The sequence below is a fragment of the Seriola dumerili genome, unplaced genomic scaffold, assembly GCF_002260705.1.
Source record: "Seriola dumerili isolate Sdu_G_001 unplaced genomic scaffold, Sdu_1.0 BDQW01000044.1, whole genome shotgun sequence".
In the NCBI taxonomy this organism is placed as follows: domain Eukaryota; kingdom Metazoa; phylum Chordata; class Actinopteri; order Carangiformes; family Carangidae; genus Seriola; species Seriola dumerili.
Window position 1 is genome coordinate 3615728 of NW_019174299.1, and position 23319 is coordinate 3639046.

The 23319-nt window shown below is 41.4% G+C and overlaps 1 protein-coding gene across 2 annotated transcripts; it reads right to left on the bottom strand.

Moving 5' to 3' along the window:
• Nucleotides 1-1554: 1554 nt before the first annotated feature.
• On the bottom strand, nucleotides 1555-22101 carry setd1a (SET domain containing 1A). Of its 2 annotated transcripts, none has more exons than XM_022739445.1 (21): nucleotides 22045-22101; nucleotides 21133-21277; nucleotides 20942-21040; nucleotides 20570-20840; nucleotides 19681-19811; nucleotides 19231-19487; nucleotides 16789-18505; nucleotides 15013-16005; nucleotides 14365-14532; nucleotides 13834-13918; nucleotides 13593-13735; nucleotides 13342-13381; nucleotides 13036-13225; nucleotides 12854-12897; nucleotides 11288-12579; nucleotides 9849-10194; nucleotides 9466-9647; nucleotides 5248-5358; nucleotides 4095-4214; nucleotides 3742-3879; nucleotides 1555-3604 (listed from the first exon to the last, which is right to left on the bottom strand). In XM_022739445.1, exons 2-21 carry the CDS (start codon nucleotides 21268-21270, stop codon nucleotides 3431-3433), a joined length of 6639 nt encoding a protein of 2212 aa, XP_022595166.1. In that variant the 5' UTR covers nucleotides 21271-21277; nucleotides 22045-22101; the 3' UTR covers nucleotides 1555-3430. The 2 variants fall into 2 exon arrangements, with proteins under 2 accessions (XP_022595166.1, XP_022595165.1); XM_022739444.1 differs by having other exon boundaries at nucleotides 22008-22065.
• Between the last annotated feature and the right edge of the window lie 1218 nt (nucleotides 22102-23319).

Consider the following 23319-nt stretch of genomic DNA (forward strand, 5'->3'; position numbering starts at 1 on the left):
TGAACTGAGAAAAACTGGTCAAACTTCAATCCTTGTTTTTGTTGCATCATGTCAAATTGGAAGCAGGACAATATGATGATTTAACTTTACAGTAAGCTCACAAACCTTTGTGATTTTCATGCTTTCAGATCATTGGAAGGAGTACATGCTCCAGCACCTGTTTAAACAAGGTTTAAACCCACTTACAGCCACACTAGAGGCTCTGCAAGACTGCGAACATGCTCACAGTGATAATGATAAATGTTGCTAGAATGCTTCGAATTTCTCTTCTGGGGACCATGAATGTTTGTTTTTTTTTTTACCCACAATACAACTCTACCACAGACAGTGATTCAAGTGTGCTATTAGGGTAACAAATGTAGTCTAAAGCCACTAGCCTCAAGCAGAGGTCTGGTAAGCTTATCTCTTTCTAACTCTGCAACCTGTTTTTTTTTTTTTTTTTTTTCTCCAGACTTGCTGACAAAGGTGGTGTCACATTGGACGGTTTATCAGATTACACAGCTCCCTCTGGAGCCATAAAAGGCTATATACAACTTTTTTCCCTTATGCAGTAACACTGCTGTAAATACCTGTAAATAAACTCGGAAGAGTTCCCCTTTAACTGATCAGAAATATGGCTCTAAAAAAAAGCTATCCTCCCATTACGGCAACTCATTCTGCATTAAATCAAAAACTACTATCAGGAAAGATTTCATGGAACAATATGACAAGGTCAGTGAGGCTGTGGGTTTTTGACGAAAGAATCTGTGAACAACTACTGTCACCCTCTGAGACAATAAAGCAATGTTTGATTGAACTGTGGTGTTCCAGTACTTTGGTTTGTAACGTCATCACACACCGGCAAGCAACATCCTGCTATTACCAGTTTCAGCCAGCCTTCTTGTTACTCAGAGGAACATTCATAAATGGCGTTTCCTACAAACAATTAAAGTGCCATTCCCAGCTCATGAGTTCCCTTCAAGCTGATTTGAATAGAATGAGTTACACAGAGCAAAGCTCATGACACCATCTGCGCATCCCTCCTTCTCCTTTGTCGTCATCAGATCACTTGTGAAATCTTAGTCTTTTTTTAAAAGTCAGATTTCAAATGCTTCCTCTCACACTTCTCAACGGGAAATGTCAAAGTTGCAGGTGCAGTGATTTCCGCTACACAACTTCCTGTTGTCTCAACTCAGCTAGTTATTTATGTAGCTTCTAGAATGTAAAAGCTGGCAGTCAGGATCCTTCAGACAGACACTAATCATTGTCTACATAATCCTAAAGCTCTACTTTAAGAGTAGGACACTAATAGTTATTTAAGAAAAACTAGAGGTTTTTATTTATTTAAAAAATATTTTAATGCACCATTAATAAAGGGTCCAACGCATTAATACAAGAGAAATATTGCAAATAATATTAAAATAATCATCAAATTAAAAGGAAAAACAATAAAAAATAAATGAATGGAAGGTATGTACATGTTTCCTCCTCATGGAGAGAGGAAAAGGAACAACATATTTACAGCTTGGAATCAGTGTGTTTCTACGAGAAACAAACACCTCTACAATATTTACATGTACTTCTTTGATTTTTTTTTTTTCCTTTCATATTTTTATCCTGTAGTAAAGAGGGTTGGTTTGTACTGAAAGGCTTTCATTACAACAAGAAATATCTTACACATTTTCCTGTTTGGGAGGGAACGAAATAAAAAGAGTCGTCTGCTAGTTAAAAGTTCAAAATGAAAGTTAAACTTTGGACGGCCATAGCCATATGAAAAACAGAGACAACACAAGGGCCAAAGACATCCGTCTGTGTGCAGCGTATCGCAAACCTACTCAGGCTTTATCTAACAGGCACACAGTTTATACCTTCCACCCATCTACACTGCAAACAGATAGTAAGCAGGACATTTGTTTGCCTTAAGCTCATACATTTTGCAGGGAGGGATGTTTTGGGGTGAACACACTCTCAAATGAACACATACTAATGCATACTGGAAAGGAAAAGGGAAACTAAACCTTTAAAGAGAGCTGACCTTATGAAATAAATGTGCCTTTTAAAAACATCTGTAGCACACACAGTGACTTAGTTAAACAGTGACCAGACATTTTATACCAGGACCTGCAGGAGTTTGGTGATCATCTTTGCATTAATGGCTGAAGAAAGAAGAACTCGCAGAAAATGTTTTCACCCTATTAAAATAGGAATCTGAATCTGGCGGGTAAACAAAACATAAGGATACTGCGGAAGGAACAACTAAATACAGACAAACAGACGGAAAGAAACAGATCCTATCAAACAATCTCTCAATGAGTCCTACTCGCAAGACCTTTTGTTGACTTTGTTAGCTCAAAGACGAAAAATAGCCACAAAACCCCAAAGGAAAAAAAAACAAAATACAGGCCAATTTCTGTTGTGCTGATCCTGCAGACAAAATTCAGCAGCCATGTAAAAATAACGCATTTTTAGCCAGAACTTAACTGACATATATAATTTCACGTTGGGTTAAAAACAGTAGCTCAAAGGACTTTACTCTAATCCAGACAGATGGTTGTGGCAAATCAGGTATCAAGTAACGCACAGTGAAGGGAAACAACAGTTTTATAGGGCTGGTGAATCACAAGCCACTGAGGACAGTGGGTGGGTACACTGAAACTCATTTCACTGTAAGATACTTACAGCTAATGCAACTAAATAACAATACCGTTAATAACAGCAATAGTAATATTATTATAATACTATGAAATAAAATTAAAAAAAAAGCTCCAAAACAATCTTCACACTTGGAAATCTTGCATAACTGAAGACCAAATTGACTGAAGGTTGTCATCTGAAAAGTGCGCCCTTAACAAGCGCTTTTAAAAACCCTGAATTTGTCTGATATTCCTGTGCGTCTGTGTGCGGATCTGTGGGGTGGGTTGGTACAGGGAGGGATTTGACACTGGAAGAGTGATCCCAGGCTGCAGATTACGTGAGCTGATGTAGACATAAAATACCTTTGTTTTGTTTTTTGTTTTTTTTTGTTTTTTTTCAGTTTTCATTTTCTTCCTTCAAACGGATATTGGCATGGAAATTGAAAGACCTTTCATGCCTGGCTGCATGGGACAACTTGGTTGGAACATATTACCCAATCAAGTCCAACAATACTGCCACAGAAGAGCTAATGCTGAAGCAGAGGCCCCCTCTTATTATTCAAATGCCAGGTTACACAAACCAGCACACACTGGGTTGTGAAACTGCCAAGTGAATGAAGTGTGCGTCAAAAGTGCAATTGTGTGCGTCTCTGTTTCCCGGGTATTGTGAAGACGGCTGCAAGGCCGTCCGGAGGAGAGTCGGGGTGGGGGGGTGGGGTGGGGTGGGGTTTGTACATTGTACACTCTGAGGGAGGACAAACCAGGAGGGGTGGCCGGTCTGGATGGCCATTGGCAAGTGAGGATGAGAACTGCGTCCACTAGTTCAGTGTCCCACGGCAGTTCTCTGTTCCACAAAGGCAAGGGATCTTGTTGTCCTCCAGGGGGAATTTATAGTCGTAGGTGATTTCTTCGTTGACAGCAATGGCCTGCTTTGAGTAGATCACAATCTTTTTCTGGGACTCTATGGTGATAACCTTAGCGTAGCAGTTTGGCTGGAAGAAACGGAAAGTAAGAGACTCATAAGGAACAGCTCTAGAAATACAGTGCAATAAAACTAGTCATGTGTCATAGTTAGCTGTCACCCATATCAACACATGGACAAGTGTTGACTGAGGATGTTCACACTCACAGTGCAGCAGTGGTTGATGAATCGTGCCAGGTTACCACACTTGGTGGCATCTATAATTGTGTCGTGGTCCACTCTGAACAAGTAGCTGCTCCCAATGCCCTGCTGCGCGTACCGCTTCTCTCGATTGTCAGCCACCATCTGGATATACACAACACACAAAAATGTCCTCACTGACACTGTGTTAACACACCAACCACAACACACAGGTATCTGAAAAGGTGAAGGGGTGCATGAGTAACTGTCATATTAACAGGGCTTTATATTATAATGCACCAATAATAACAATTCTTAATGGGATGCTTCCAGATGTATTATGCACAACTTATTGATTTTATAGATAGATGAAATTGTACCTGTCTGATGTTTTGACCCACATACTCGATGACCATCTCATCAGCAGCAATGGGCTCCATGGCAAACAGGCCCCACTCGTGGATCCTGCTGCGTCCAAAACGAAGCTTCTTCTTACGGAACTGCATGAGGACGAAAAAGACTCGCTCTAACAATTGTCTTGGTAGATTCATAAAATTTATAAAGCAAGAGTCCTCAGATAATTATTGGGTTAAGCTCCAGGCATGAACAAGGCTCTTCACTGAGGTTTATCAGAGAAGATAAACAAGTGTACAAGTTTCAATAAGTTTATAGAAAAAGAGGCAAAGCATTAGACGGTTGGGTCTTTGCCCAAAACAGCAAAACACTTAGTGCTCCAACATTTGATCATTCAATCTGAAAAAAGTCCACCTTAATAATAAAATCAGATTACACATACATTTTACAGCATATGTAAGTAGAAAATGCTAATTTAAAAATATGCATTTTTAGTAATCCACAGTTTGCAAGCAGATTGTGAAAACAGCCACTACCTAAAGACTTGACCACAACCCAACAATTTGACCACCACCCTTCTTTACAGTGTTGCTGGTAAGCAGGGACATCAAGACAGATTTTCCAAGACAGCTTTAAAGCTGTTTGGACCAACAGTTGACAAAGCTAGTGGTTTACACCTGCTCCCAGTGTTTTTGAATGGCGGTGTTTTCTCTGGATTTTGTCTGCTTTGCTGCTGAGCAATATGCTTTTCCTTGGATGTTAATGGAAGAGGGGCCCTAAAAACATTAAAAATATATATAGAATACAAAAATATTATATTAAGACTAGAGCAGGGAGTATTATTTGGTCAGTGAAGTCTTTTAGAGAGAAATAAAAGTAAAGGCAGTGACATAAACTTAATTTTTCTGAGGACTGCACAGTACCCTTTTATATTAATGCAAGTATGTTTCACTGCTTTGTGAAGATTTCATCTTTTTCTAAAGGGATTATTGGGAAAATATTGTATGATAATTGAAGTGTGAAATTTTGATATTGGCACATGCTAGTGTCTACTTTCAAAACTGTCGAGGACTTTATGTGAAGAATAATGACACTATAATTTAGAATAATGTGTAAAACTGTACCATGTGCATGTAATTGAGTGAATACATGAGGTAGCATGATTGCCATTGGCTGTACCTTAAGCTGGTTGAGTTTCAGCAGGTCGGAGTCCATGACAGCCGTGGTGCCGATGACGGTGAGGAGTCGGCGCTGCTCAGAACGTCTCTCTGATAGCACCCGGTTCACTCCCTGGTAAGAAACAGACAGCGTAATTAACACAATAATATGTTACCATGTGACCAATTCAATTGGAGGAAATTGAACCAGCAACGCCCTTTGAGTTTAACAGACAAAGGCTAGTAAGTGTGAATGAGTTCATTGTGAAACCACTGACTAACAAGGCAGATAAGATTGAGTCAGAGGTAAGTGGAAGGACACTATGCCTGAGATCTTCCAGCAAGATACTACTAGCGGTTCCTAAATCTCAACTGGTCAAAGGTGACCGAGCCTTTGCAGTTCAGGCCCCAAGGCTGTGGAATTCACTGTCTGGAGATCTCAGGCAGGCAAACTCAGTAGCCACTTTTAAAGCTATTATAAGACTTACTTTTATCGTTTGGCTTTTTCTTAACTGCTGGCTTTGGTGTAACTTTAACCTTAATTATTTGCTTTATGTTTTACTATTGTTTTTTATTGTTATTATGTTTAATTGTAAAGCACTTTGTAACTTGGTTTTGAAAGATGCTATATAAATAAAGTTTATTATTATTATATTATTATTTGTTCAAAACATTTAGATTGCATGGTTTGCAGCCAGTGAAGAAAGGTGATTCTGGTTGTAGCTGGCGGGGCCATCTAAAAGTCCTAGAAAGACCATGACTCATTTGTGCAACAGACGAAACCAAGTCAAAACACAATTAACAACTGCTTCTTTTGTTCGTTTTGATAGTCGAGACTGATTCATGTATGCCAAAAACTGGGACATTAACTTGACTTTCTGAGGGGAAAGAGGGTGACATTCAAAGTTGGTAATAGTCAACCTGAACAGCTGTATTATCAACAAAGACTTAGTGTTTATCAGCAACATACCACTTGAAGCCTTTCTGACAAACACCACCAATGTGCTTTGAAACATTACTACTGTTTACTCCTCCACAGTTAGACCACCAGGTAGACTAAACCACATCACTGTGTACCCAAGAAAAGGTGCAGACTCTACTCAGAACAGTGTTGACACCTCAAAGCTGCTTGACTGTTTTGTTCATACCAGCTTTCATGTGTTTGATGAGATCCAAGACTGATGTGGTGTCCAGTTACATTTCATTTTGCGCCAAGTTTGTACCACTGTATCTCTAAAAACACCAAAGTTACATCTAAGCAAGCCTTGGGTATTGAAAAATCTGAAGTGTGTCCCTTGAATATAGCGAATTATGTTTTTCTCCATGGTGACAGTGAGATACAGTGGAAAGCAAGAATGGAAAATGCATTAATTCCAAATCCGACCATTGCATAGCAACAAAAGCAAAGTATGCTGATTTTCCCTTCATAAACCCCCAACACCAAATATCAGTAGCTGTTTGCAGATGAACTTTATGTCCAAGTATCCCTACCACTCCTAAGAAAACATCTGGCAGTGTGTGAGTAATAACAGACTATGGAAATCATCAATGGTGAATCACATGAAAAATCATAAATTCCATGTGTCACATGGAGGCTGTAACTCCTGATGTGACCAAATAAACATCAATTCAATTCAAAAGAGGGACAAATGTTTACGAGACAAAGAATGAATCAATGCTGAAAATAGCAAAATGACAGCTGAAATAGCATATGGGATGGTTGAAAGTGTGTGTGGGTCACTCAGGCTATTTATACACTAAATTATGCTAGAACATGGTATGCATATGTAGTAGTGAGTTTGACATTTAAGAATACTTTATATTGTCAGGGACAAGAAGCTTTTGAACCCGGTGGATTTTGTGGGCCTGGGATTTGTGGGGTCAACATTATTTTGGTTGCTTGTTTTACAATGTGCTGTTTGTAAATACAATTCAGTGGCAAGAAGTTTGGAGGCACTGACCCTCTCTTTGGGGGAGTCAAGGGTACAGGCTTGATTTTACCTATGGCAGAATAATGTTTCAGAAGTTACTGAGTCTTCTCACGTACATTATTTTATAACAAAGGAGCACTGTCTTTAGTCCTGAACCTGCCTTATTCATATCATGTTTTCAAGATACCATAAGTGCCTGTTGTTTTTGCTGTTGTGTTTTTTTTACCAATTCTTCCCACAGAGAAATCAAACTCAATGTTGAATTTATCCTAGAAGTATTACCTGTGTAGTCAATGGCTTTTATAGCCCATTTGTAGCTCATGCCTTATTGCTGATAATAAAAAGATAATGCTTATGTCCCTAATAATTCTTAGCAACCTTCTTGCTGCCTTATCAGCATTTTTTTTTAAATAACAAAAAAATATATGGATTAAATTACAGGTGAACAGTCCGTGTCTCTTTGCATTTTGAGTGTATGTAATTGAAACCCTGCATTCACCCAAAACATTTAGGTTGCATGGTTGCAGCTACCCTCCATTCAAAATGTGCCGTTTGTAAATGAAATCCGGTGGCAGTCGGTTTTGACCCTGTCCTTGGCACAGATCACCCAGCAAAAAAAGAATAGATAAAGTCAAGGGTACAGATTTGGTTTTATCTATGATGGGGAAAACATGATTGTATGCACAAGTTCTCCTGCTATTAAAACCAACAGGGTTTTTTGCAAAATAGTTGCAACATCTGTCGGCCATCTCTCAGAACAGTTACACTCCGAAGAGTTCAGGCCAACTTTAACGTAGTTTCACACATTCAATTATTTCATATTTGCTTGTACAATGTAAGCAATCAGGGGTTTTATCCTGATTTTCAATGATATTACATTTTCCTTAATAATGACTTTATGTGTATAGCACCTTTCTTGCTGAGATGCAGCTCTGCTTCAAAAAAATTATAATCTGTTAATCAATAATCAATTAACATTTAAAATGAATATAAGAACACATAAACCTTTTTGAATACTTTGAATTAAAAATATATAGATATAGTTTTAACTGACAATAACTGAAAATGTGAATCTATCAATAACCTGATGCATTTAAACCATCTCAAGAAAATCCTCTAGGTGGGTACAGGGTCTGAACTGAGGCTCCATTTCAGAAAAGAGGTTCAGTGCTTAATGTAAGAGAAAGCCACATCACTTTTCCACACATCCAACAACTTCCATTTGTACCATTTGGAAATCCTCACGACATCAGCTCCAAAAATTACCAGTTCATCAGAACCAAGTGACTGTGGACCAACTGTGCTTACATTCCTACCAAATAAATTCCTAGGGGGAAATATCAAGTGTATCTGTAAAAATCATATTCAGCAAACTTCTGGAACCATATTTGGATTTCTTGCGAACTTTGCCTCAACTTTCCACAGAATGATAACTGCCTTACTTCCAGAACAACTGTCAAACATATACAATATTATTTCAGTGGGGTTTAATTTGTTAACAAACGTGTTTGTCTCAGGCGCACAGTACATTTACAAGTTCACTTTAAGGCTGCATTTTATCCTGTCTTCAACACTTCTTGTGAACAACCAAACACACAAGCCCTTCCAGTATTATCAAGATTAATGCTGAACATTATTTCAATAAGTTGAGTCTAAATACCCGAGTCTGCTGCTCAGTGTAAACTACCTGATAAGAATTACACTGATCAAACTTAGAATTGTTTTCATACAAAGAGTATTTTTGCATTTTTTTTTTATCAGTCAGTTGTGGCCAGTGTACTTTTTTATGCTGCAGTCTGCTGGGGCGGCAGCATGTCCAACATGAACACAAAGAGACTGGACAAGCTGGTAAAAAAGGCTGGGTCTGTGCTTGGCAGGCATCTTAGACAATACCAACCATCCTCTCCACAACATTCTGGCAGGACAGAGAAGCAGCTACAGCTACTGCAAATGTCTCATCTCACTGCGCTGCAGAACGGAGAGGTTCAGGAGATCCTTTGTTCCCACTGCCATCAGGCTATACAACACCTTAGCCAAAGGACGTGGACTAATCTAATTATTATTGTTTATTTATTATCAACTGCTATTATTATTATTATTATTATTATTATTATTATCATCGACAATGAGCTAATAGACACATGAATTTCCCCTAGGGGATAAATGAAGTATCTACCTACCTACAACTCATAAACCCGCCCACCCACCCAAAAGAAATTCCTCCAACACAAACATGGTACAAATAAAAAATAAAAAATTGGTGTAACACTGCAAAGATAGTCAGAGAATGAAGGTGGGTGTATGCCTACCGAGGTGTCGACATTCTCCACTTCCCGTATGACCTGCTCGGGGAGGTCCAGGTCCAGATAGACGTCCTTCTCCTTCCGGCTGATGGCGTAGTACCCCTCGCTCCTTGCACAACCAGTCACATGCTCACGAAGCTGTCCATCTGCGTTCTTCTTCTTACGCCGAGGGTTCGGCAAATTGGTTAGTGCAGCTCAAAGGTCAAGGACAATAAAAGGATACCAGACAATGACATGAAGACATAATCTTTACCCATTTAAAAACATTGATATTTGGGCTTATTGATTGAAAATAGCTATAGATCATTTGGACATGGGTAACTGTGGTTAATTTCCATGGCATTTACACAGACATATTTAATGCATGGGGCAGTCATTGAAAAGGATATTAGTGTGGTTGACCCAGTGAGTATCATTGAGCCAATCAGAGCTGTGGTCATCCTGTAGCAGCTTCTCATAAGTCTTCTTCAGTAACATCAAGTCTTCACCATCCAGACCAGAGTTCCAGATGTCATACAGGATGGTCATCTGCTCAAACTCACTACGGTTGTCAAACTTCATGGCTGGAGGCTCAGGTGCTGGAACAGGTTTTGGCCAACGCTGGGACGACGTTACCCCTGCCTCCTGCAAAAAGAGGCGCTCACTCTTCCTCACCACCTCATCCTCTGTGTCTGAGCTGGAAAGTTCCCCAGACTCAAGCTCCTCCACATCCACATCTTCCTCAAAGTCTGAGTCCTGTGCAGAAGAAGAGGAATATTACTGTGAGTGAATTGTGAATGAACACAACAATCTTCCAGCACACATACAGTTCACATACAGTTCCTTCTCCTTGGTCCAGATTAAAGCAAAAAAAAAAAAGAAACCCAACTCTTAATGTTGGCTTTTAGTTTCTTGTCTATTTAAGGTGTATGCTGATATATTGTGTATATTAAATCACATGGACATAGTCACATGACAGGTATCTTATTTATTGGACAGTTTCAGTCACCTGGTCCAAAAAAATAGGGGCCTATGGCTAAATCTTAAGTGAGTTTATCTTATTTTGACAGATTTATCTAAATATATGTACGCAAGGTCACTACATTCTTACGAAGTAAGACATTAACTTTAATGAGAAGCAAGCAGAGGTTCTGTTTTTTCAGCAAATACCAAACATTTAGTGAGGCAGGCTACTGTTTAAACCATAACCTGTTAGAAAACCATAACCATAACCTCAGCAGATGAGACATTTTTACAGTAATTAATTTAAAATGAATGCCTCTGAGTGAAAAACAGCCAAATGGGTCAAACACAAGCATAGGACTGTGGTTTACGCTGGTTGCTGAGAACCTGGAGACAGCTCAATGTTTTATAAACACAAACTAACTACATGTGTTACTTAAAACACAGAGGCAACGTCACTAGGTCTGTGTTGATGAGTGACTCTGATAAATGTTATTGTGGAGGGTTGCCAAGGTCAACATCTGTGCCCCTCTGTCCTCCAAAAACATCCTCTATCCTCTAATACATGTGGTCATGGCCGTTTTTTTTTAACCTTTTTAAAATTAAATCTACATTTATTATAGTTCTGTGGCATGTTTGTATATGTACATATTTTAACATAATAGTTTATGTGCATGTGCAAGACACAGAGACAATAAAGGCTTTTTATTTCCTTACCTGCAGATGAACCTAATACCCATATTATGACAAAGCAGAAAGCTAAAATTTTAACCTACATATGAGTCATACGTCTACAGTATCACTGTGAAACACTGTTGCTTTCGACACCCTGTTCATGGTTGAGACATCAACATTTACAGGAACACACGAGACAAGTCCCACGCACCTCTAGTTTCCGTTTCTTCTGTTTCTTGCCTGGCTGCTCCTGTTTTTTTGTGTGATGAACCTCAAGGTTTTCTTTGTCTTTTCTTCTCCTCTTTTTGCTCTCGTCCTTATCGAGTTCAAAACCTTTGGGAATCATGCTCTTCTTCTTTGATGATGGATGCACAGCTGCAGCCTGGCCCACATCCTCAGATTCACAAGGCTCTCCCACTGCAGACAAATATTCTCCTGTATCTCCCCTGGATGGTAGTGCCTCTCCAATGACCTCCTCTGGTGCCTCAAGCACCCCAGAAATGGTGTTGAGGTCTGCTGGCAGCAAGACAGAAGAGTCTTGTCTGGAGGAAGTCCTTTTGGTACTGGGTGGCACTGAGACAACAGGGGGTTTGCAGTAGTTGTGCTCCATAAAGACAACTACACCCTCTGGGCTCATAACCAGGGCCAGTGACTCTGGGGAGAAAAGATCTTCTTCCATCTTCTGCTCCTCTGCCTCATCAGATGTCTCCGTCTCCTCTGAGTCCCCTGCATCAGGGTCCATTTTCAAGGCTACATCAGCCAGCACAGACAGGTCAGTGGTTGAGGCTGAGGCCAGCTGCAGGAGGCTGGATGCCCCCAGCTGCTCCCTGAGCCTTAACCTCTGCTCACTTTCTTCCTCATCCTCATCTTCCTCTCTGAGGGAGTGACAGGACGAGGCAGACAGGCTGGTCGTTCGAGGTCTGCCTCTGGACCGTTTATTAACAGGAGGTGGAGGAGGGGCCTCCTCAAAAGCCATCCTGCACATAGAAGCATGATCCAACGGCAGGTTCTGCACAGTGCGGCACACCATGACAGGAGGGGCAGGAGATTTGGGGGAGTCTTTGCCTGCACCCCTTTTGCTAGGGGATTTGACAGGGGTGGTCTGGGGAGAGACAGGAGGTCCCTTTTTGGATTCATCAGAATCTTGAGTTCGTCCAGGTGGGGGCACAATGAGGGCATTGCCTTCACCTGGTTTTGAAGCAAAGGGGAGCAGCTGGATGCCCTGAGTGGGACGAGATGAGGCAGTAGTGACAGGGAAGTCTGGTGGCCTGCCAGGAGAGAGGAGGGGAGATTCACCCGCCACTTGTGAGGGAGATGGGGATAGTGGTGCAGTTGACAGCTGTGTTTTGCTGTCATTCTCATCTGTGGAGAACGAGACTGTTTTCCTGCGTTTCTTGAGAGGGGGCACAAGAACAATAGGGGAGGAAGGACGCGGGTATGGTGGTGATGGAGCCCGCTTGGTAGGTGCTGTTGTTGCACCTGTCTTGCTGTCCTTGGCTTCACCTGAGAGAAACATGAAAGTTTAGAAAGACAGATCCAAAATAAACATAATGAAGTAGATTTAAAAATTGTTGTGCTATTTGCCACTGTGAGGAAACAGCAGGTTTCATCAGCTATAGCAAGTCCAAAGAGTGAAGGTAAAGCCCCTTCATAAACTCAAAAATTAAGTCAAAATCTTCCTTTAATGGTTAATGTGTTCACATTGTGGTTTCACGATGATCTCTTTTTTTTTGTATTTGTTTCATTTCCGCTTGTTGATGAGGAGTTTTCAACTAACCTGTTTTGACTTCTGCCTTTGGAAGAGCAGTCGCGTTATTTCCCCTGAGAAATAATAAGAAGAGTAATAAGAATAAGATAATAATAACACGGTTAAAAGTAAAACATTTAATTGCTGAAAAAATGCATTTCTGAGGCCAACTCTCCTTCAGTACTGCTGAAAGATAACACAGAACTTTATACCTGTGATCTTTCTCTGTTGTGCTGTCCATGGTTGACTCATCCATGGTGTCTGGTCCTTCACTCTCGGCCCTCTCTCCTTCCTCTTCATCCTCATCCTCAGAGGAAGACGAAGATGAGGATGCTGAAGAGGAAGAGCCCTCAGAGGATGAGGAGAGACTCTCATCATCACTATCAGCGCTAAGGGCATCATCTAAAAAAATAAGTAAATAAATAAATAAATAAAAAGGTGTTAGGTATAACATCTACTATACCTTAACTGAATGTAAACAAATAAAAACAGTAAAGAGATTACTGATTGTGATTTACCATCAGACTCCTTTTCACTTTCTTCTTCCTCCTCATCCTCCTACACATGAAAGAAGGATTGTGTTTACAACACTAAAAAAAAAATTCACTGTGAAATGCTGCCATCTAGCTAATAGTGAGAGTGAGAACAACATGATACTCTCAAATGTGGTAATATCAAATTGTTAACACAAGGCAAATTTAAAAAATCTAGCTACTTGCATGCCATTTAACCAACCACTGATGTCAATTCATATAATGGGGCCCCAAACCTTTTCGGTTGAGGATCCATCTGACGTCTCCTCTCCCTCACTGTCGAGCTCCCAGGGTTTACGATTTCTTGGCTTCTTTTTTCTCCTCTTGTTGTCCCTTTCAGCTCCGTGCCTGTCCGCTTCTGGCATTCTCCCATCAGCAGCTAGAAACAAGACAATAGTTATATATCCAGAGTTATATGCAGCAGGCCTATTAGCCCAACCCATCTTTAAAAACTTTCCAACAAACCATTCAGCAAACCTTCATCATCCTCATCAGGTGGGGTTGAAGGTCGTGGCCTTTTCATGTCTCCCTCTCCAAGCTCCTGAGGTTCTTTCCTCTTCACCTATACAAGGAACACCAGGAATATATTTTTATAAAATCAATGAAATACGAGCAAGAATGGACTTTTCAGGCATTTTTGACCCCTAGTATACGCTTACATCACAAAATCTAACACAATACCAAACAATACTGCATTTTCCCCCATATTTTTGTAGTAGACTAAAATCAAAATCATTGTGAACATAAAGATAATTATACTGGAGTTGTAGACTGGAGTCTAATTCAGGACCAGTAAATCAAGTAGTGTCTTCTTTTAAAATGCAAAGGAAAAAACAATGGTTCAATGATGACGATAGTTTCTTTGTACAATAACTATAAAAGTGACACTTGACAGTGTGTGTATGTAATCAGAGGTGTAGATGTAAGTGTATTCATTTATAAAATCACATTGCTCGCTGTCAAATACAGAGATGCTGTCCAAAGTTTGTTGCAGTGTTGTGCTTTTACCTTGAAGGAAGGTAGTCTTAATGCTCCTCGGAGAGCAAAGCCCTCCATGCCACCACTCTTTGCCCAATCCACAAGAGATGTGAGAGGCTCCCGCGGGCGATTGACCTTTTCCTCTTTTTTCTCATCATCCCGTAAGGCAGACACCCCTCTGACCATTGTCTGGAAAGGCTGGAAAAGGAAAACATTTACAATTTAAAATGATCAATCATAGACCTCTGATCTGTTTTTATTCCACCTTTCTATTAACAGTATTGACAATGGTTTCTCATCAATATATTTGACACAGGCATAACTGCTAACTACTGAGAATCTGGAAGGAAGGTTTAAACTGCCTTTTCATCAACATCTTCTTGCTGGTTATAGGACAATGAGATGCAGTAACACATTTTTAGACTGAAAATGAAGAAAGCACAATTTGTAGCAACAAAGTTCACGGGGACTAGTAAGGAATTTGAATCTAATTCTCCATTTAATCACAGAATCAGCTTGAAGTAAAGAAAATTTGTCAATATATTTAGTTTAATAAAGTGTTTAGAGTTTAATAAAACAAAACATGTTTTAATATATCAACAAAATGTGGATAATTCAGTTTCTTACACCCAAAAACCAAAACAGCAACAGCACTTTGTTGTGAGTTCTCTTCCTTACCTTGGCCTTGGTCTCTTTCCTCTCCCACCACTCATCAAAGGTGGCAAAGGCAACGTTCTCCACCATCTTGCGGTTTAGGTCCCTCTGCATGATGTTTTTCATTTCCTGGATCAGAGTGGCCAGGACCATCTGCACTGTGGCCTCATGTGGATTCTCAGCCAGCATGGGCATCTGCTCCCCTGGAGCCCTGTACTCGTCTCCATCCCCGGGCAGCATGGTGCCATAGCCAGGTGGTGGCATGTAAGAGGGGTAGTGTGGTGGTAAGACATGCGGCGGCCAGGCCGTATGGGGAGGCGGGATGCCATGGTGTGGAGGGGGAGGTATCTGAGTGCTGTGGGGGTCAGGGTAGGGGTAGGGCATGTGAGGGGGCATGTAGCGGTGGTCCTGGTCGTAATGAGCGCCTGCCCCGCTCCCCTCTTGGTCCATGTAAGGGTGGTGTGTGTGGGGTGGCGGCATAGAGTGGAGATGGTAGGAGGTATAGTCAGCAGTGGCCGCCTCACCAGGGCCTGGGGTGCCGTTGGATGACGACATGCGCAGCTGGTGTAGACGACTAAGCATGTGGGTCTGCATTTGGAAGGACATAGGAGCCCCACCACTGTACTGGTTCATCAGCTCCATGGAGGTGGCATAGTCATACATGTGGTGGGGCATGGGAGGAGGATACTCAGGGTGCAGCTCCATGTGGGGAATGGGAGGGATCCCTGGAGGAGGCGGGGGCTGGAGGGAATAACCAGGGGGAGGAGGAGGAGGCAAATGAGGAGGGTAGGAGGGCATGGGAGGGTGCATGGAGGTGCCAAAGTGCTGTGCAGAGTCAGAGATGGGTGGGGGTGAAGATGAAGGGTCAGCTGTTTGTGAAGGTATCGCAGCCTGGGATGAAGTGGGTGAGGAACCTGAGGTGACTGAGGGCTGGTGGGTGGTCACTGTTGTTATGGGGGTCTCCTCCTCCTCCTCATCTGATATCTCCATGTCTTCCCCTGAGGAATGAGGGGAGGACTGAAAGAAAACACAGAGTTTACTGTTGTAAGTTGGGAGATCACCCGAGAACCAGAGACCATAACAGCGCATTTATGCTTTAACTACAAAAACAAATAACATAGTGAAATTACACACACCAAAAAAAAAAAAAAAAAAAACACAATACAAAACATACATATTATGTTTTTATATCCTGTTTGTACCCAGGATGCAGAGTATTTTTGATTTTGTTTGCAGACTCGTATGTGCATTTTCTTTTTGTGTGTGTACATTTCTGATAATAATAGTAATAATAAAAATGATAATCATCTTTCCATTTACAAAAATGTAATTTTCATATTTAACATACATGAAACATATTTATAGTTTGTTTATTTTTTAGTTGCTTTTACCACAGCAATGAGCTTCACACTAATTTTACCCACTACAAAAAAACTCACATACCAGCATGTGAATTGTGGCCAACATTATCACTGATAATATTGGATAACACACACGCTGAGGAAGGCAGACTCTGAAACGTCTGTGTGTGTCTTCGACAGTTTCGATCATTTATTAAAAATAAAAAATTAACAAGATGATTTTTGAGTTCTGTGAACTTTTGCCCCAGACTGGTTGCACCCTCAAGCACTTCAAGAGATTAAATATCAAGGCTCTATAGAAGCTGTCTATATGCCTATATACAACATTAGCACTGCTTGGCAACAGTATAAGAACCAACTACACTTCATTTATCAGCATGATGCAGTTGAGACCGAATAGTTAGAATCTTGAAGTTTCATTATGTGCTACTAATCTTACCTGACTCTGCCCATTATAAGGTGGCGTGTGTGCTCCTATCCTGCTCCGTGTATCAGCAGATCCAGCCTGTGAAGATTCCTCCTGCAAAGCTCCAGGGCCAGCGATGCCAATCTGGGGCTGGGGTTCCTCTGGTGGTGGGATGTGCGGAGAATACGTGGAAGAGGATGGTGTGGCTGCATTAAGTACAGTGGGACTCTTCCTACCCTCTCCTCCCTTTCCCCGTTTCCTTCCTCTGTGCCCATCTCTGTCTCTTTCGCCTTTCCTCCTGTGGTCCTTATCCCCATTGTCGCCCACCTGATTACCACCTGTGTGCTCCACTGTTACATCACCTGACCCACCTCGTCGGTCTCCTCTGTCCCCACGTGTGCCCCTCTGCTTTTCCTCTTTCCTATCTTCCTCATCTTCCTCATCAGAGGCAAGGAAAGAAAATTTAGCCTTCTGTTCCTTTAGGAGCATCTCAATTCGAGAGTCAAGGCTGCTGCTGTGGTAGACAAACGGTAAACTCTCATTGGTGGAATCTGGCTCTGGTGAAGAAGAGTCACGTTGGGGAGGCGGTGGGGAGCTGGAGGAAGAGGGGAGGTGATGGGGGAGTGAGGTGGAGGAAGGCGAGGTAGAGGAGGAAGTGATTGAGGGGTGGGGAGGGGAGGAAGGCGGGGGCGTTTTCGGAGGTGCGGGTGGAGTGCTGGGACGGCGTTTGGGCTTTGTCCACTGCTCTTCTCTGGCCGGACTATCCTGGCTGAAATCCATTGTTCCAAGTGTCTCAGCTACAGCCGCTGCTATTACAGAGGCTGGTGGAAGGGGCGGTGGCGGGGGTGGAGGTGGAGGCAGAGCACTGTGGTGACCAGCATGATAGTCTTTGTCAGCACCAACCGAGGGCAGAGAGCCTCTCTCTGCCAGGTTTGTTCCCCCTTGACGGGTGGAAACGTCCAATCCCTGAGGAGGGGCTGGGACAGGCTCTTTAGAGGAAGAGTATGCAGAGTAAGAGGAGGGGGGGGGAGACATGCTGTTGGAGGAAGAGCGGTAGGAGTTGGAATTGTATCTGGGGTCAGAGCTGTTGGAGTAGTCACTGTCTCTGTCCCTGTCTCTATCTCGGTCTCTGTCTCGATCTCTGTCTCTGTCCCGGTCATGGCTGCTCCTCCTGCGGCTGCTGCTGCCATGGTGGTTATGAGAATGGTGGTGGTTGCGGTGTCTCTGGTGGCTATGATCACCTGACCGGGAGCCCAAACTGTCTCGCCGGTACCCCCTGTCATCCCTGCGATCTGAGTGATGATGAGAGTGATGGGAATGGTACTTTGAGGAAGAGTTTGTGTCCTGCTGGTGGTGGTAAGATGACCTTCTGGAGCCAATCCCCCCTGGCCCGTAGCGCCCCCCTGAGTCTCTGTCACGGTCCCGGTCCCTGTCTGACATTGGAGGCTGTTCATATTGGGTGGCAAGGGGTGGTGGAGGCATTGAGGAGTGGTGTGCCATGTGTGGCCCAGGTCCCCCAACATTTGGGTATGGGGGATAGCACGGTGGCTCATTGGGACGGTATGATGTGGCTGGGGGGTACATAGGGCGACCTCGATGATACACTGAAGGTTCCTGTGCATCCTCAGAATAGCGAGACACTTTGTATCCTCCAACAGTAGATGAGACTGCAGAGGAGGAGGAGGAGGAAGGTAACATGTCCTGGGGAGGGTAGCCGCTGCCCAAAGTGCCAGTGTTGTAGCCAGTATGCCTGCAAGAGACAAAAGAGGAAATTCTGAAATTGAATTATTATTTTTGTTGACCTAAGCATAATTAACATTCACAAACATGCTACTATAGCCTTTGACTCCCACTTTACCTCCAACTACCAGTTCAGCTAAATGATCAAAAGCACAAACCCCAAAATGTACTTTTTCATTATATTAAATAACTTATGTTCATTCAGCAGAGATACTCTAAGTTGTACCATCAGAACATTCTATGCAGGACATATTTAGTGTAAAAATACTTTTATTGTAATGTAATGAGAGCAAACACTGGTGCATTGTCCAAACATTCAGTCTGTGCTACATAACAACTGCACATAGCCCAGGAGCGATTCCTCTTGCTGTGTGAGCTGAGAAAAAATTTATTTGATTACAAATGTTTCTGTACAAATTCATAGATAAGGTATGAGAAGTTATACCTACATTTTCACAGTAGTATATATGTTATTAGCAGTTATTAATACAGCACTGATAAACTAATAACATACATGATTGGTGAAAGGATCTCTTGAGGTCTCATAACCTATGATTTGATATTGTACAGATGATGCAAAATGTCTCAGCCTTGACCAAGGAACCTGAATTTGCCTCATGATATAAACTCCATAGAAGCAAGGGTAATATTTGGATGTGTATGTATTTATATAGGTTTCACGCGAATAAATAAAAATAAATTATAATAATGATATGCTAAATATCAATAACAAACCTGCCACCGGTATAGCCCGAGTCTTGTGAGAAAGGAGTCCCAGATCTAGAGCTATAAGGTGTTCCTCCACCACCCTGAGACGACGCAGAGGAGCCTGGGGTGTAAGGGCCTGCCATGGAAGAGGGGGGCGTGTCCAGACGCTGCTCACTGAAGCCAGTGTCCACAGAGCAAGGGGTAATGCTTCCTGATGTGAGGGCCTGTACCCCTGCTGCCAAAACCACAAGCTCACTAGAGAGCCTCCTCCTGATTTCTGATGACTGTGCAGAAAAAGGCCAAACATATCAAATTGAGTAAATTAGGCAACTGTCTTTGCTATAACTACACTTTTACTGACTCACAGAGTGTGCAACTAATAATAATGTTAATAAGACGCTGAAATGAATTTTAATAACTATTCACATATTAATTTTAGATGATCATTGAATAATTGAAGTGACAATTATAAAATACCGTGTCAGGCTGCGGCTGTGTTGGGGCCTGAGGCTGGAGCCTGTCTGTCAAAGCCTTGCCTCCCAGGGGCACTGTCTGAGGAGTGTAGGACCCATTTACTATCAGGTCATAATACTTCTGCCTCTGCTGGCCTGGATAAGAAACAAAAATCACAGAAAGATTAATACAGACTGTTAAATGAGCTCAACATACATGTAACTGCATCTACTTATGAGGTTTTCAACACAAACAAGGCTTAACTACCACCAAGAGACTGTTGTTGTTGTTGTTGCTGCTTGTTGGTCTGTTTATTAATTAGCAGCACATCTAACAAACTTGTTTACAGATTTCAACTAAAGTTTATGGAGAGTTCTGGGAAGAACATTGTGATTCACTCTTGGTGCAAATTTGGATAAAGTGCAGGATATTTAATGATATAAGTAAACATTTCCACTATTTTCTCATGAACTTCCACTCTTCCTTGAATGAAATAAAAAGCTGGCACATATATACACCATATAGATACACCTTATGGGGTATTTCACTTGATGTGTTTTGTGCATATACAGATCGAGCAGCAGAGTGAGAATGTCCTAACCTTTTTAGTTATTACAAAAACAAAATTTAGAGGGTTGTGCAACCTTGTGGAAGTATGCTCTCTCTGGGTACTTTGTGGTTTGATATGCACTTTATAAATTCATTTTTAACTGGCCTCATATAATCTTTTAATTTGTATTTACAGGTCAGAGTATTTCAGTGTGTTTTGATAGACATAAACACAGTTTTCTAACCAAAACCTAAACCAAAAATCAGACATCATCCAAAATAGTTTGAAGCATCATTGAAATAACTGGTGACTCACAACAGACTCATACCTTAAAGATGCCTCAGATTAGGTGCATTAGCCTACCCTTTATATCCAGTTGAGCATGAATGATGTTGCCCATGACAGAGGTGTTGTGCAGATGCTTCACTGTGTCCTTGGCTCCTCTGGTACTGGTGAACAACACCCTGGCCAGGCCCAAATGCTTCCTGGTTTTGGGATGAAACAAGATCTCCATCTCCTCCACCTCACCAAACTTGGCACACATTTCTGCCAAGAAGGGCTCCTTGATGTTGTCATTGAGTCTAGCAAAGGTCACCTCTTTGAGGGGTATGGGACCCACATAGAACTCATCAAGCTGTAATGAAAAATAAAAATGATAATATTGGGGATAAACCCTCATTCTAAGAAATGAAGCAACAGGGATATGTGAATTGAATGTTGACTAGCTATTCTTACCTTAAACTTCGGCACTGGCAGGGACAGTTCTGTATACCTAGACCATAGCCTCCGGGGTCTAGGGTCCCGCAGTTCACCCACAGGAGGAAATCCAGAGTCCTTGGAAAATTATACAGGTTGCAGTTTGAAGATACTTTTTAAGCACACATACAAGTTATAGAGATAAAAAAAAAAACTGTAAATAAACTCACTGGCACACTGAAATGCACTCCATCATATCTGTAGATTTTCTGTGCAACCCGTCTAATAGCAGGGTCCTGGACGAGTTTGTAGCTCTTCCACTGCAAACTGACAGCCTTTTGTGTTTCTGCCCCACTGTCTGGATCCATCCTACAACTGAGAGTCAAAGGAACATCATGATTTTAGACCGTGCACGAGCCACTGTGTGGGTATAAAAACCACCTCAGAACCATCAACACAAAAGCAAAGCTTTAACAAATTAGATGCGCAATGAAGCTACACTGATATGAAATACTGCAGTAATTACAGATAAAGTATGATTTGGCCGCTGGCAGGAGGCAATTTGTATGCTAACCTAACAGAACGATGAGCTGCGTCACATCAGTTAGCTAAACATTAACTTCTATGACTAGTAACTGGCTATAGCAATTTTCCAGGTAGCAGAAAAATTAATTTAACAGGATAATTCTCCTCGGATAGGATGCTGCGTGCTGTCAAAACAATGAGCAGCGTTACGTCACTGGCCAGTTAGTTCAGCTAGCAACCTGCTGTTAGCAAAGGCTAACGTGCACCAACAAAATGCCAAGAAACCGTTTACCAACGTCAACACAGATTTCACATTAAAGGCTCACTAATTCGGGTTCCGAATTATTACATTACAGCAGCATTATCGATAGCTCTTGCGTTAGATAACGTGAACAAATGTTAAATTACTTATGCCATGTCGCTTTAGCCAGAGCAAGTTAACGCTACCGTTGGCTAATGCTAACTAGCAAGAAGACCAAGTTAGGAGTCAAAACTCTGATCTTGTTGACCCTCAGTCTGTATGCATATAATTTTATGAGTGGCATTAATGTTATGCATCTCTCCTCACGATTCTACTGACTTGTTTTGCTCCATGTTCGCATAAACTCAGACCCCACCTCTTCGAGAGCTACTGCCCGCTCACCCGAAAGTAGCAAACCGCCGCTACAGTGTAGGCAGCTGCGGCCAGGCCCGGGAGACGAACAAGAAAAACACTGAGTCCCTAACAGAAACGGGACATGTCCGACCTTGCGTTAAAGCAAAACCGTCCAGCTAAAACAATGCCGCTATCATTCCGATAGTTAGTACAGACAACAACACGCCTCTCCAAGCGACGAAGCCATTGTTTTCGCGTTAAAACCCAAATATTGATGAGAGAGCGGCCATCGCGTAACCAACCTGAAAGCCTCGCCTGTTCTCCATCAGTGTGCGCGAATGCAGCCTATGATTTCTGATCGGCACTTTCTTCAACACAGGTTACTGAAATAATAACCCCACATCGGCATAAATCACTGAAAACATCATAAATGTTTCCAAAAAGAAAATAATTTATGCGAATTTATAACTATTTTTATTAATGGTGTAACTTCTTTAGATGAAAAAATATGTTTGAATCTGCTCATACAAACCCAAACTAAGACAAGTGGTCAAAGCGCCCCCTAAAGGCTGATCTGTGACACATCAGCTAACACAAAATAATATTTGATCACATTTATTAACCAATTAGTACTGTTTTAATACTTAATATGCATCAGACATAACAGTTAATCGAATCCTTTAATATTCAGATAATGATAATAAGTATCATTATCTGTATTATTATAGATATTATAACAGACTAGACATGATTGTTGCAATGGTGGAAGATGTATTCAGATTCTTTAGGTAAAAGTAGCAATATAGTGTGACAATACTCCATCATAAGTACAATATTTTAATCAAATAAAAATACATAGGTATTATCAACAAAATGCACTTAAAGTATCAAAAGTACAAGTGGTCATTATATAAGAAAATGGCTTCTGTCAGTATTTTATTAACACATTTTATTAATGTATTGCTATTACTGATTCATAAACGTGTGAGCACTAATTTAATGTTGTAGCTGGCCAAGCTGGAGCTGATTTTTAACCGGTGTATATACTGTTGGACAGCTTAATCCTAAATATTAATTATGTTTTATAAACTTATAAGTTTTATATGTAAAGTCTGCAATGCATCCTGTAACTACAGATGCCAAACAAATGTAGGGGAGCAAATTGTACAGCATTTGCCTCTTAAAAAATACTAGTAAAGTACAACTATTTCAAAATTGTACTTAAATAAAGTCATTGAGCTCCACCACTACACTACTACATCCACCTTTCCAGTTGACCTACCAAAATAAACATATG